This window comes from Homarus americanus, unplaced genomic scaffold, assembly GCF_018991925.1.
Source record: "Homarus americanus isolate GMGI-L3 unplaced genomic scaffold, GMGI_Hamer_2.0 scaffold23578, whole genome shotgun sequence".
Taxonomy (NCBI): Eukaryota; Metazoa; Arthropoda; class Malacostraca; order Decapoda; family Nephropidae; genus Homarus; species Homarus americanus.
Window position 1 is genome coordinate 4,185,425 of NW_024733231.1, and position 16,646 is coordinate 4,202,070.

Here is a 16,646-nt window from a genome sequence, read left to right on the forward strand (position 1 = left end):
GCCTCTTGCCCAAACATTGAGGGAAAACCCTGCTTCAGTACACAAATGAATATACAATGTAAGAAATTTTACACATAATGTAGCAGTTCCGAGTCCAAGTCAAATAGCTGTCTTACTAGAAGTAATTCCATATCGTCTAATGGTAAAATGCTTTCCAGTTATGGTGCAGATACAAACATATGTACAATTTACATAAAAAAGGTGCAATAACCAGCCAGCACTGTGATATACTTAGGCTAAAAAGAGCTTGTCTGTTACCATTCAAATTTTAAGTGTCTACAAATTAATTTCAGGGCAACGTCCATGGGATGTTGCATACAAAACATCACCCTGAACACTTAAACATACCCAACTCTTTTGTTATCAAATCTAGTTAAAAATTTTGATGTTATTGGTTTTTAACTTTATAATCTAATATTTCTGTAATTCATTGGTTCAAATTCATATACTTTCAGAGTAACAGTTAAGATACACAGTACTTGCAATATAAGTGCCCACAAAAACCTGGATGTGTTTCATCAGGTGACACTGACAGTCAGTCAACCCTACGTTAATACATGCCAGCAAAACCCAATGGCAGGTGCATGACGTACAAAAAAATCTGTCAGGACACCAGACTAAAACCGATTCCTCTGCGTCACAATGATACTGAAATCTGAACTTGTGTACCATACAGGAATAATAGCTTATTAAGGGTGTAATAATTATCTAAGTTCTATAAAACAGAAGTCATCATGTGGAAACTAAAATCATGTGACAAAGTACCACATTGCTACATGTTCCACAGTGGACCTATAAGAAAGTGAGGTTTATATCCAAGGATACCACACAAACTTGGCAGTGTCTTCTGATAGTGCAGTAGGTCAGATCTTGTTACTAAACATTAATGAGTAGTGGGTAGTTTTTTTGTCACATTAACACATACATGACTACAGCAATACCAACCATTTGGGTTCCAGTCTATCTTTAAACTTTGAGTGAACAAGACCCAGTAGCACTAACATTCACCCATTTCTTCTTCATCTTGGCTTGACTATCACACAAAGAGGGTCAATGCCATTTACCATTTGTAACTTCCTTACATTTATAAATCAAATATCTAAATCCACACACACATGCTTGTATTTTCGAGCAGCATTTGTATACCCTGTATTTCCTTTAAAATAAAAACAGCACAAGATTGTAATGCTGTATTTTTCATTGAAAAACAATAACAGTATTTTAAATGTTACATATATTAGAGACAATGAATGGTAACAGACACCTCTTAGTGGCAATTAATGTACAACTGCCTCACTCTTTGGATGTGTGTGATATGATGGTGGGATATTGGCCAGGGCTTCTGATGTAAGCCCATTGTATTGGCAATACTGAATGCTATTGCATATTTGATTACCTACCTAGAAAAAAAAAATCACAAGAAAAAGTTTACCACAACTAGTTCATTATTCTCTAGTAAAACAGTACTCTTCACTGGTCTCAAGCAAATAGTGAGAGTGCAGAATATCAGGTTTGTATGAGCATCACTGCCATACCTGGTGAGCATCATGTCTAATAGTTGGGCACTTTCTCATGGGAAGGCATCAGCCATATAACATGCATAACAAGAGCTCAAGTATAACCTGAGTCTTGATTTATTTTGAACTTCTATGACACTTTTTTATACGTATATCTATTACAAAGAATGGGCCTTGAGCACCCAAGTTAAGATTACATTAAGCATAAAAATAAGCTCAAACTCTACTAATACAAGCTACTGTTACAGCTATGCCCGACGGGGCAAAAGAATATTTACGTTTACAGAAAGAATGTCTAAGAGGCTTAAGATAAAACATGGGATGATGGATGTTGATTGGAAAAATGCAATGCCTAACACGTTACTGTCAGCCAGTTGCTGATGGCTACTGGTGATTCAGCATATTATTATGAATAAAGTACAGTACTGTAATTAGGCATTATATAACCAACCGTAACTGATGAGAACTATTGTGGGTAAAATGGTGTGGAGGCCTGCCATTCCTAGGAATAATAATAATATAATAATAAAACAATAATGATGATAATAATAAATGTTACTTATAATAATAAAGAAAATGTAGCCTCACACTGTTAACTACTGACAAACCTCCACCTATCTATGACTGGTTAGGTAAAAGCACAACAAAACTCCTGATATGGGTCCACTGGAATGAGTTACTATGGAGATTTTTGAGGTATAGTGGTTTGACAGGCACTTGGTGGGTGGGGCTCAGGGTGTGCAAGACTAGGAGGAACTGTAAACTGTTGCTGCTGCTCACGCTGCAGATGCATAGGTACATATATATTGACATATAGGGAACGTATCAATAGAAATGTGCATCAGCAACATATGGAATGTATAAAAACCATGACTATTATTAGTTTGTCACTAGGGGGGAAGCAATAACAGTTGGCAGTGCTGGTCATCACAGAATCTACACTTAGCATGTAGTAAAGCAGACCCTATTCAATGATATACAACATAGATACAGTACTACCCTTCTATTTGTAACATGATAGTCATTAACCTCAGGGAATCTAGTAGCACAGACAGACAAAATCTGCTTGAAAGAGTACATTTTGAATATAGATTCTCCACTTAACTGTAATAAGAGCACAAACAGAAGCAGCATGAGCAAGAGAATACACCATTAACTGTAGCTAGCCCACCCTGAGCAGGTCAGACCCTCGGTCACCTTCCAACACTCATCCATATTAGCTGCCTACAGTATCTTGTTTCCTATCAAAATAATAAAATTTTGTCACGTTTACCGTAAAACGTGAGCTCACGGTGAACCGAAATTTAAAGCTGGTTTTATGTAAACGTCTACTAGTCTATAAAAACTGTCTACACAAATAAAGAGGATGGATGCAAACCTTTCTTCTGAACAACTTGGGGATGAGTGTTGTAGGGCCAGTGAGGGACTGTTGGTTGGTGGCACAACTGAGGTAGTGTATGGTTCCTGTGTGGCAGTTAAATTACCTGTGGTACCTGAGTGAGGTTTAACTTGGTTCTACTAAGGTCACATTCCTCACAAAATCTTCCTTTAGCCTTTCTTATATTAAATGTGTTCACATACACAAGACTGTATATGGCAAACCTACAGCTCTGTATATATATATATATATATATATATATATATATATATATATATATATATATATATATATATATATATATATATATATATATATATATATATATATATATATATATATATATATATATACACAGTAGTTACACATAAGAAGCATTAAGGATTCTTCGACGCATCATACAAACATGGTACAATATGAATATAACAACACATTGTGCAGTATCTAAGGTCTCTTGGAGGCATATATGTAGTTTCAAACTGATTCCTGCAACTTCCAAATTGCAGGTGCTGGATCCCAGTATGGTCTGCTCACCCTGCTACCACAGGCTTGTAATGCACTCTCCGGAAAGAACTGTGTTACTATGGAAATGCTGGGAAAATACTGGTTAAGTGGCTGTGCACGTTTGGCAGTGACAGTTGTGATGAACCTTAATTCTAGAATGATTTGAAATGCAAGTTTGCCAGCGTGTGGCATGTTACCCTGAAGAGCTAGAAAAATTATCATACGATCACCTACTTACATAAGGTTCTGGGCAGTGGTGTTATCAATATAACCATATATTTAAATTACAATTAAAAAAGCTTATTCTTAAGAAATTTTCTCTCACCCTGTGAAGCTCAAGTCTTGCCCTGAATGACAGCTGCAAAATACAATATCATTACCATGGGAACAGGCTATCAATTTATGATCCATATTTAAGAACTTTTATCAAATGAATATTTTATCTGAAAATGACTAAATATTGTGAAAATATTGTTCCCATTAAAATCATTACAAACAAGTGAGAAAGCAGCTTTCTTTTTATCAAACTCAACCATTATTACTATAGCATCATACTTGTTGAAGAAGGATGAGATAATTTTAATTGTTGTGATTCAGGAGTTATTTTTTTTCTTGTCCAAACTGCTCATCTCTTCACACCACTCCTTCCCTGTTATCCTGGTTCTTCTTCTTCTTCATCATCATCACTTGAGTCACTCTTTTCCCTTTCTTCCTCTCCCACCAACAGACCAGAGACTCCTGCATGTGATGGACCAGGCTGTATGTCACCACTTGTTGTCACAACTGGCATACCTCCTCCAAATGACTTACTCTGGAGGTTTACTGAGATGCCAATCTTGTCCTCGGCGAGTTCCGAAAATTGAGCCTTGGAAATGAAGTCAGAGATGTGCATCAAGTCTTATATTAATACTCATTCAACATTAATACAACTATATAATTGGAATGAGGTATAAAGGTATCATTGGTCTTAACAGAAACAACTAATATTTACCTGCTTTCATAAACATACCTAGAGTACATTCCTAGTATTATTTATTATCTCTGAGTTATATGATGGCTCAAATTGGCTACTTGCACAGTTAAACAACTGATTAATATAAGATACTGTTTTGTTAACTCGGCACTATATGACCTAAATAATATGGAAATCATGGCAAAATTCCAATGTCGTTTTAAAAGGGTCTCAAGTTTGCCAGAGCAGAGAGGAGTTGCTTCAGTTCTCCAATAGGATTTCAGTATTATTTAAGGTACGAGGGCTTACCTGTGGTTTGCGGTCACTAGTAGTCATGTAGCAGACTCCCATCGTGCGGGTAGTGTGGAGCCAGTAAAGATCACTGATGCCTCCTTGTGGATCATGACGTAAGATAAGTGCTCCAGCCATTCTTGGATGGACTCCCTCTAAAAAGTCAGATTCTGCAGGGCAAATAAATGGTTAGTTAACTAATAGTGGGAGAGGCAACGTAAAAACTTATAAGTACAGTATTTAACTTCCGGAAAAATGTCATGTGATAGGCCAGGATACTAGGTTTATAATGTTTGTTTTTAATGATAGCAACATTCAACTGATTATAACATTTTGAATGTTATCTCAAACACAATTAACTCCTTGTTCTGAACACATTCACAAATATTAAGCAGGTAATAACCACAAGCCCTCACTAGGTAATAAAATACAGTATAATCAAATTTATAGTGGTGATATCTTCCTGAAATTATCAAAATGGCTTCAATAACAAGGAAAAACATCTTACCCAGGAAGTGGGTGGTGACGGCATGAGTGATGTTGCTCCCAAGCTCAGGTGAAATGGCGGCGCGTGCACACAGTCTGGCAAACATGGTGCGGATGAGGTGCTCCCCACAACCGGTCGTGCTAACTCCTACACTTACACCGCTACCTGGCACAAAGCAATCCACGTTAGCCATTAGCACACTCACGGAATAAAGCTTTAAAGAAATGTCATAAACTTGGGTGAAGCAACACAAAATATTTCAACACTTTAGTAATCATTAGTTATTCTATTCGATATTTTCCTCCAATCCAATGTTTTCTTTAAGTTCAAATGTAAATGACTTAAATAGAGTATAATGGCACAAATAATGACACATTTGCTTTACCACAATAAACTCTTAAAAAAAAATATACAGATATTAGTTAGTAAATAGAAATGCCTCCGTACAATTCTTATCTTTTCAGTGGTTGTGACGTCAAACTGATTAAGTATTTAACCGGGAAGTTACCTTAATCTGAGTTGAAGATGGAACGATAATGTGTACAATTTCTTTTCCCTTGCCTACTTATACTCATTTGGGGGGGTGGGGAAGGGGGTCCATTACCACATACAGAAGGTACTTTAGGTCTTAAATATATCAATGGAGTATACAAATTATACAAACATCACAACTGTTACTCTTCATACCTCATCCTTTAAAATCTTCAAAACGCTTTCCACCGAGTCAGACGTCCGCTCAAAACAGAAGACCCAAATTCACGCAGAATTACATCACCCCAATACAATAAATCACACTATTTTATCCTCTTTACTCGAGTATTTTAGGTTAGGAATAAATCTGTTGTCATCCTCAAGGTAATGTTTCGATTAAGTGGATAAAAAAAAACACTGACACATCAAAACATCATTAAACATCGTAATTTTCTCAACATTACCCCACAGTTCTGCCAAAACATCAGTGAGTGAGTGAGCGAGTGGTTTTAAAATAGCATGGCCCTCAAAACACAAACCCCCATCAACCACTACAGTATAATTAGCTATCAGTTGTCCTATACATTGAGAACACTATCGGGTGAGTGAAATAAGAGTACAGAAAACCCTCTCAATAACAGACTTCTCATTACTGGATATCCTCATTAACAGAATCCTCCCAATATCAGACAGGGCTTGTAAGAATTAGTCCAGTATTGGGAGGGATTACTGTATGCTATTATTTTTTTATATTTATCACCAGCATTGTATAGTTTAATAGTGGAGGTGTGGTAAATTCTCTATTTATGTCGTTTCTTATTACGCCGTATTACAAGAAGCATCCGACTCAAGGGTACATAATGGGAACGTATACATCTAGTCATTCATCAGATTACAGTAAACGATCAGATCCAAAAACAAAAAAGAAATGAATAAATAAATAAAATAAAACTACAAGGCCAAACGTACCATCGCAATTGTTCTCGGCCCAACAGCCACAGCCATACACTGCAGCTTGACCAACTCTCCCTGTATGCTTGAGCAGGAGGCCGCCACTTGACACAGCACTAGCAACATAACCGGAACCGTCAACACACACTGCACCGACAGTATCCAAAAGTCCACCCTGAAAAATTTACACAAATGATGAACCAAAGATAATTATTTCTCCACAACCCTTAACATCTACTATGTTTTTCTTCCTGTTCAAGCAAATGATTACTTCTCTAGTTATATATCCAAACCATCTAGTGTTAAAATAACCTGTATTATATCACACAAGACCCCCCCCCCCCAGTGTAAAGTAGCTGTGATATTACAAGCCAATGTTTAAGGTTCTTTCCTCATGTGGCAAATTTGGTGTTCAATTTCTCCGATACCTTTCCTCCCCGCTGCTTGAATCTTCTGCTTCACTAACCTGCATTTCCTCCTCTTCTTCGGGCAATGCATATCTCCGTCTCTTAGCCCCACCCTCTTCCAGTCTCTGTATGTTACGCATGCTTTCTTCGTGTATCCGCTGGGACCTCTCTGGAATGCAAAACATTAGGGTTGAGTTATTATGCTGCGAGTACTGTGGTAATCATGTACTGTGGTCTTACTTTGTGGTAGAGGAGGTGTTAGGTTTTCTGTGTCGCAAGAGAACAAAGCTGAGTACAGGTCTCCCTTCCCAGTCACATCATCCTGAATCATGGTTTATTACTCTGTGTGTGTGTGTGTGTGTGTGTGTGTGTGTGTGTGTGTGTGTGTTTGTATTTGTGTATGTACAGTATGTATCTATCTGTGTGTGTAAAATACTGAGCACAAATTCCCTATCATGGGCAGCCACAAGAACCGTAGTCCTCTACCTTCCCTCATTTCTTTAGCACAGATATATATTGTACAAGTCACTATGAAGTAGCCCACTCACCAGCAATCAGTTCGCCATCTTCACAAGTTTCCACATTATTTGAAGCTGCCCACACCTGAGCTCCACGACCTGCCAAGAAACTGTAAACAGAAAAAAAAAGTATCAATGAAAAATAAATAATAAATAGCAAGTATTGAATAACTGTCTTCATAATCCTTTGGGAAATATAAAATTACCTAAATATACACTAAACAAAAATACAGGAAACAGGTCTTCTTAAATACTGTACGTATATGAAATAGCATTACTGAATGGGTAAATATATATATAGTACTTACCTATATCTTAAAACCTCTCAGGATCTTAGTAATGATCAGTGAAGTGGACTCACCTGGGAGGAACAAGGCCACCTGGTAAAGGCTGTGACTGTGCATCAAGGATTTGTCTGGCCAGCAACACAGGGTTCCTCACCCCCGGTACAGCTCCCACTGCACCGTGACGTAGTGTGTGTCCATCCATTACACTTGCATCACACTCTACTCCACCTCATGTGAAAAAAAAAAAGAATAATTATCAGTCACCTGTTCAATTCCAGTCAATAGGAATCTTTCCATTGTTAATTATATTGTTCAATGTAACTATTATAAGCTACAGGCCATCAAAAATAATTAAGAAAAGATACAAAAGTGAGACAACGACTTATGTTAAAGATTTACCTTGACCAGTGAGGGAAGACCCAAACCCTGCATTGGTGCGAGGGGAGTCTTCCAACACCTGCGTCGCCGTGCACACTGCATCAAGAGCATTCCCACCCCCCCGAAGTATTTCCATGGCCTGTAAAACAACAAAACAACAATACTGTATTTTGCAACATTACCAATCACTGTAATTATGAGTCAGACTACAAAAAAAAGTAAAAGCAAACTATATAATGTACATCAACCATTATATATTATTATGAATCTTGTACAGTATATGGGAAGTAAAACTAATGATAACCCATTGGTCAGTTGATGGGACAGCACTGGACGAGCTAAACTCACACTACACTTGCCCAATGTAGCGAGTTCCTGTATCCCAGCAACAGTCCCTTGAAAGTCAGACAAAAAGTGCTCATACATCAGATAAATTAGCTAAGTTTATCCAATTTTAGTGTCCCTGGCAACCAATCAATTGCTATGAACTATAATGGTTGCTATGGACACCAAAATAGGCAGCATTTGAACAATAGGTCAGTTATGACTACCTGGGCTGTTCCTGTAGCAATAATGACACCCAGGTTTACAAAATATATACCAGTACATGTACCTGTAATGTATGAAAAATAAACAAAGAAAATGGAAGGAGGAAAATGGCTTACCTGAACACATGCTTCCTTCATTAATTTTTTGTATTCTCCTTTCAGGGATGAGGAGTGACTCCCAGCACCTGAAGCAGTGAAAATATATTAATAATGGAGAGAGAAAGGCTGCAGGGAGAGAGGCCTGTAAACCTAGTCACACATACAGTACACTTGATGAACATAGCAATTATCAACATCAGAGTTTTATAATAATAATAATAAAAGACAACTAACATAACCTACACAATAACTATACAAGACTAGTTATAATTGGTCATGTTACAACCACACCATTTGTCTTCACTAAAATAGAAATCTGACTGAACAAGACTATTTGGTCACACAAGAGATCCCTATACACAGATCAAGAATCTTCCACAGGATATAAATGATTTTTGTAACACATACGATGAGGTCCCACTGAATGAGTAACTTGTGTTCTTGAAATGAGTTTGTTAGGTGAATTCTTGATAAATGGAACCCGTTAAAAGTTGAGATGCACTTCGGCCAAAAGAATATTAACCCAATAACCTAACCTAACACTATTAAACTTGAATACTGATGTGATGGTGGATACTGTATACAGCCAGTTCTCACCAGCTGAAGACTTAACACTGCTTATGTTGGCCAAACATTGTTGGTACAGAAAACGAGTGTTTGAATATACTAAACCAGCTCTTGTTCCTTCACTTATAAAACATGATGAGCCAATAGACAACACCACTGCTTCCTGTCTTATGTATTTAAGGCATTTTTACATGACACATAATTTTGTTTAGGGAGTCTTCAATACAGTACTGTAGTAAAGTGTGCTGCTCCAGCTCCCCCTTACCAAAGCTCCCTATCCCATCCAAGAATTTTAAGACACTAAAATTTAATACATGCTAAGGCACACCAGCAACACCCTGCATCTGGATATTCCAAATAAAATATATCCATAACCAATGACGGCAAAACCCAATCCGACTGTACCATCCTAAAACTTCCTAGCTCAACCACCACACAAGGAGGGCAGGGTACATCACTGGACTCATAAACCCACGTGAAAAGGATTGGGGTCACCTAACCTGACACGACCTGTAACTAGTAACCCAGTAAATATACCCGAGTCATTCAACTACTATAAGAACAAAAGGATCCAGAATAAAGCAAAGCATGGAATAAAAGCCGACCCGCAGCTCCCATAATGAACTCTCCCTTTCATGACAAGGAAACAAAACATCTAGGCACACACCAACCCAAAGTACTGATTCAGGTAATTAACCAGGTAAGTAAAGGGGAACATTTATTTACTGATAAGAGCAAAATTTACCCAAATGACCAGGGACTGTAAGCCCAAAACAGTCATGCAACAATATATTTAAGCTCATAAGCAATGTAGTAATGAATTGCAAGTGCAACAAGTGGGGCACCTGTTACACCTCAATGAGAGCAATATTAATGAAAGGTAAATAAACCTTTGTTCTTCCCTCCAAGGTGCTCTGCCAGGAAGAGCCTTGGAGCTGCTCAAGTGAGGAAGTGTTTACAGTAAACAGCTACAAGAACCTCAATTATTTCTGTAGTACGGTAGTATTTTCTTGTACTGCCATCCAAGACTATTCCAGTAAATACACCATTACATAAAACTTGGACTGCACCCCCCCCCCCCAGCTGCTGGAACACCCTAACCTAACCCAACTTGAACTTTACCCACATGAGCCCAACCTAACCAAAATTAACAAAACTTAGCCCAAAGATTAACCATTGTAAGGCTACTTGGGTGGATTAGGTCAAGAGTAAGTTAGGTTAGATTAGCGTAGTTAATCTTTAATTGAAATAAGCTAGAGGGAAGAGGGTAAACCTTCAGGTGATCCACTTAAAATTACTAAAACTAACCCATTCTGACCTAACTTTGCCGACACTTCACCAAATCCAACCCTAACTAAACAAACTTGAAGAAACTCGACCTTACCCAAAAAAAAAAAAAAAATAAAATAATAATAATAATAATAATTCAAGTTAACCGTACCTACACTTTTAACTAATCCAACCAAACAATACTTAAACTAACCCAACCAAATGAAACCTACCTAACTTAACCTCAAGGTACATAAGAGAGAGAGAGAGAAAAGAAATAGAGAGAGAGAGAGAGATATAGGAAAGAGAAAAGAAATAGTTACAATAAATCATACCTGAAAAAAATAAAAAAAATAATTATCAAGCAGAAAGAAATAGGTAACATAGGTCACATTTTCTCCCTTTCTTTCAAACATTACATAATAATTGGTCGAGATAAATTTCTACTGATGTGCCCTTACCACCAGTAATATTCTATGTTAATAAAAGTTATAAATAATTTACAAAATCTCAAGATGGGACATTGAAAACAAAGAGCTTTATTGAAAGAGCGAAAAAATAAGTTTAAAATATCAGATGAAATTAATAGGGACTGATAATTTTGCAAGTAGTGTCAAGGAAACGGAAAAAACAAGATTTATTTTTTATTTTTCGACGATTGTAAATTTTTGGGGGCGTGATGAAAATAAAACCTGACCCCTCCCCAAGTATACTGTACCCATGACAATACAATATTATTCAATTAAACAGTATAATACACTCAGGAGCCAATACATGCCCAGTACTTGTCCACAGTGTGTAAGAGATGTGATTGATAAAAATATGAAAAAATAAAAAAAAGTAAAAAAAGTAAAAGTATGAATAATTTATTAAGTTAACCTAGTTCCTCTTAACCTCCTTTGGGAAAGTGTTCAGTTTAGTAGTCATTTTATTTCTTGATGAGATCTTCGCTGATAGGGTTTTTAGGATCACGTGAAGATTAGGCGCCCCAGGTTAGTCCACACGATGAAACGTCCTATTGCTACCTGAGGGGTTAGGTTTGGTTAGGTTAGCATTAGGGTGTTTAATTATCAGGTGAGATAAGGAAGGGTACCCAATCTACATGTGATCTTTATATTAATGCACAAAATACAAACGAACCAACGTCTCCAACCAATGCTCGAAGGGAAGTGTTAGTTAGGATGTGTGTGGTTAAGTTAGGTTGGCTCTTGTGGTCTGCTTAATCTATGAATGGTTTTCAAAGTAAGTTTCCTCTCCTCTCCAAAAAGACTAATATTATAGTACTTTTTAAAACGACCGTAAAAATCTCAAAGAAAATATCTTCAGAATAAAATAGCAGATTTAGCCTCAGCAATTACCACCTTTGTGCTTTCATCAAACGAACATGATCACAAAAACATCTCTAGCACAAATGAACCACTGATCACTACCTAACTCAAGTGATTTGTTCTAACTAAAATCAAGACAACTCAAGAGAGGGCTTATTAATTCACCAAAATGTCAATGATGTAAAGGACATTGACCTACTGGCTATATCATGTGATTCAGTTATTTTTTAGTCACAATGCCAGACTCATTTATTACAACATTCTGGTAATAAACTTTATATACATGGCATCCAAATAGTAAAAATTTAACAAAAAGTATAAAAAATCATTGATGATATACACTACGACCGATCAAATCTAATCTAACCTAACCCTACCGAACTTAAGCTTTTTCTGAACAATCCTACGCTGATGTTGATTCTTGTGGAGTGTTTTATGAATATGTGTCACACTTATTTCTCTCCATTATACACCGCTTATTTATATTCTATGTACCGAACACATCATAACAAACATTTTAGCGAACTTCCAATGGTAAAATATCCATAAATAATAACAGTTTCTTTCTTCATTAACTTTACCCCCCAATGTAAAGATCACAAAAGTATGTCATGAATTAAGTTTCACTCCTTAGTAATAAAGTTTCATTATATGAGGTCAAAGTTCACAGTTCATTAGTTCAATAGTAGAGGCTTCTCACCTGACCTCACATAACATTTAGGTCAATTATTAGAGAAATATATAGACATGGAGTAGTTGATATGAGTCGATAACAAAGTAGAATCGATTACTACAGCACTTTGTTAATAATTTTGATAAATAAACACAATCAAAACTCAAAATACACACAAAGTTGGGTTAGAAATACAGTAATAATAAAATCTCTAGGCCTACCCCTTCACTAATTAGCTTATGTTAGCACAATACACACATACCTGGAATAAATACTAAACATGGAAGAAATATAACAGTAAAACAGGATAAAATTCTATATAAACAAATTAATAATAAGTTGTGTTGGGGTCACGGGAGAGACTAGGAGGTATAGTTGTGGGGTGAGGGAAGGGCCATGCAGCCAGAGAAGAGCAGGAGGAAAGTCACCCGCCAAATCCCGCTGATGTAGTTTATACCTTCCACACACACCTGACACACACTCTGGGGGTCATAACTCACCTACATGCACCGCCACCACCCCAGACATGACTGGTCAACTACGCCGCAAGCTGTGACATGAGGTAGATGAAGATTGGAAGGGAAAAGACGAGAAGGACGCAAAGCGATTTTTGTTTACATCGCGCTTCGTAAACAGAAGACGAGCGGGAGCGTGGTTTCTTAAAACATTTTTTTGGTCTCTTTTATCAAATGCACTTGTATACACTTATCACGACAAAATAAACTGTAACAAAGATTATTTTCGAAGTTTTTCACACTTTTCCGGTTTCGTTTCTCTTATAGGGTGTATCGAGTGGGGCGAGTGTGGGGAGAGAAGCGGCCTACACAGGAGTACCCGGCCTAGGACTGCGTGCATTGATCCCAAACTTACCAACATCAACGTTGCACTCATTTCTTCATAATTTACCCCCACTTTGTTATTTTTCACCACTTGAGTGCATTCACAATATTTGAATGTATACAATGCTGTATAACTGATTTGTTTATAGATAAAAATAATATTACAAGTTATGGACTCTTAAAATGTCTTGCAACAATCTACTGGACGCATGCCATTAATTCCACAGCGATTTATATCAACTTTGAACTCGTTTGCGGTTGAATCAAAGCATGACATTCAGTTTTCACTGTCAAGATTAATATTAGTCATATCTCCACTAAGTTTTGGTGTTAAGTTTACTTATGTATTAATGTAAGATCATGCCGCATGGTGTGAAGTTTCAGTTCATTATTCTTCGGAGAAATTGTAAATTTACACGTTTCGTTTAGGATAGGTGAATAAGTGCTTCTCTGTACTAGTGCTCACATTCTTATCTCATAACTCATAAATATACGCAAGTGTGGGAGGGGCAGTGGAGAGCGTTGGCCCCAACTGAAAATCCTGTATCGATTTCTTGATACCTTTTTCCCAGAATGTTTAAAAATTCCATGGAACAGCAGCTTAAATGAAAATATATCATACGCATACTTTTACTTCAATAGATAATCCACAAATATTCCCATGTCCTAGAAATATACTTTTTGTTCAAATTCAAATGATACAACTAACCGAAATGTTTGAGTAGTGTGAATCATTTCCTGTGAGTGGTAGTTCGCGGGATAACATTCACGTGGTGAGTAATCCGTTTGGGTAACGTTTCTAGCCAGCGCGGCGGCGTGCAGTAATACTTTTGATTCATGGCCGCCTCCAGCCTTGCTACCACACTCAAATTCATCCCAGCGGCCACACAAGCTTCTTTCATTGCTGAATTGATGTTAAAACATATTAGGACTTTTATTTTAGCATGTAATTAATATAGAAACGAAGTCGTAATATTCCCCTGCGTTATATAAACGAAAAATATTCAATGTAATTGGCTTGGATGTTTATGATTCATTACCCTAAATCGCAATTACAGGGTGAATGCCGGAAATTTCATCCGGTATGATTCATCTTTTACGTGAACGGAGTGTTACACAGTATAACACTATAACCTGTGAGTGTAACAGAATATTCCTATTATCTTCTGGATCACATAACGAAGACAATGGGCTAGATTTCGTTTACCTTGTTTACTTAAAGGCCACCCCAACTAGAGGTGTGGCCATGGCGGGGAAGGAGGCCAGTGGCCTGTGTAGGATCCCCCCCATTGTTCTTGAGTCTTGTCAAGAACTATTTTGAAGCCAAATATTGTTCTCGCTTCCGCGGCTTGTGCTGATAAGTTGTTTTTTAACAACGAGTGAAGAAGTCATATAACTGTACCGTCGCCCACAGGATGACAGCTCTGGGAGTCTACAAATTACAGAAATTCTGAAACATTCTTGAGGTGTTACGTAACGGGGGACACACCGAGCAACGTCACACAACACTCGGCGCAAATTCGACGGCCTAACAGTCAACATATTTTCGATTGAACCAGATAACACCAGATTCACCAGCGTGTTTCTTGAGTTAAAGAAGGAATCCACACTATCCACCTGAATTCTCTGACTCCAACAAGTTCATAAATCAACTCTCTACCGACAAAATCAACGGTGCGCTACCAATCACAGGATGAACATGGAGTGAAAAATAAACTAAAACCACAAAAACAAATACTCAGGTGTTAGGGCGACATTATTATACAGTGTTATCAGAAAAATCTAAACACACTATCCTACAATCTTCTTTTCCTGAGACACCCTGTATGCACCTCAACACATTATAATTTTATCCCAAACATAATAATAAACTTTTTCCTTTACACAGACCCACACAAAGTTCCCCTTCAAAACAAAACAATGTGCCAACTTGTTCCCTGTGGATATAACTTGTCATGTCCATCTGTCATCTTCAAGACTTACTTCACCCCCTCTTGTCTGGCTGTATGTGTGAGGGCGTCTCCTCTCACCCACCCCTCCACCACCCACTCAATTTTTCACAGTACACACAAGTCCCTTCAGCACACAATCCTCCTCCAATATCTCCGCCCGGGCCTTCTTCAGGGGACCATGGACTCTCTCTCTCTCTCTTTATGTCTCGTTCAATAGGTAATTTGTTCCCCTCTCTCTCCCTCACTCACCTGACTTGACCTGACCACAAAGCCAAGTATTGTAATTATATTTGCTTTGGTTATGTTAGATAAGGAGAGGTTAGGCTAGGTTTGACTAGAATAGGTTGGGTTAGATTAGACTAGTTTAGGTTAGATTAATTAGTTTAGGTTAGATTAATTAGTTTAGGTTAGATTAGACTAGATTAGGTTAGGTTAAACTAGTTTAGGGGAGGTTAAGTTGGACTAGATCAGCTTAGATTAAGTTGGGTTAGATTTGTGTATCTAATTAAGGTAGAGTCTCAGCGTTACCTTAAATAATGCTAACGAAACATATCTAATTAAGGTAGAGTCTCAGCGTTACCTTAAATAATGCTCACGAAACATATCTAATTAAGGTAGAGTCTCAGTGTTACCTTAAATAATGCTAACGAAACATATCTAATTAAGGTAGAGTCTCAGCGTTACCTTAAATAATGCTAACGAAACATATCTAATTAAGGTAGAGTCTCAGTGTTACCTTAAATAATGCTAACGAAACATATCTAATTAAGGTAGAGTCTCAGTGTTACCTTAAATAATGCTCACGAAACATATCTAATTAAGGTAGAGTCTCAACGTTACCTTAAATAATGCTAACGAAACATATCTAATTAAGGTAGAGTCTCAGCGTTACCTTAAATAATGCTAACGAAACATATCTAATTAAGGTAGAGTCTCAACGTTACCTTAAATAATGCTAACGAAACATATCTAATTAAGGTAGAGTCTCAGCGTTACCTTAAATAATGCTCACGAAACATATCTAATTCAGGTAGAGTCTCAGTGTAATTCTGATTCCACTATAGACCTTATTTTACTTTAAGTCCACCAGTAAGATCAATTCTCTTAAACCCTTACGAGAAAAAAATTACCTTACGAACCTTGAGGGAAACTAAGCTTGCCATTACCACAAGGGAATAGGAAAATACTCACGATGGAATAAGGTTACGCACAATAAAACACACCTTATAA

General features: G+C 37.2%; 1 protein-coding gene across 1 annotated transcript; it reads right to left on the bottom strand.

Moving 5' to 3' along the window:
* Positions 1 to 3,254: 3,254 nt before the first annotated feature.
* On the bottom strand, positions 3,255 to 13,450 carry LOC121869567 (threonine aspartase 1-like). The gene is made up of 10 exons (XM_042370979.1): positions 13,126 to 13,450; positions 8,807 to 8,874; positions 8,163 to 8,280; positions 7,838 to 7,991; positions 7,507 to 7,586; positions 7,018 to 7,127; positions 6,570 to 6,726; positions 5,151 to 5,294; positions 4,661 to 4,812; positions 3,255 to 4,264 (listed from the first exon to the last, which is right to left on the bottom strand). Exons 1-10 carry the CDS (start codon positions 13,151 to 13,153, stop codon positions 4,052 to 4,054), a joined length of 1,224 nt encoding a protein of 407 aa, XP_042226913.1. The 5' UTR covers positions 13,154 to 13,450; the 3' UTR covers positions 3,255 to 4,051.
* Positions 13,451 to 16,646: the final 3,196 nt, after the last annotated feature.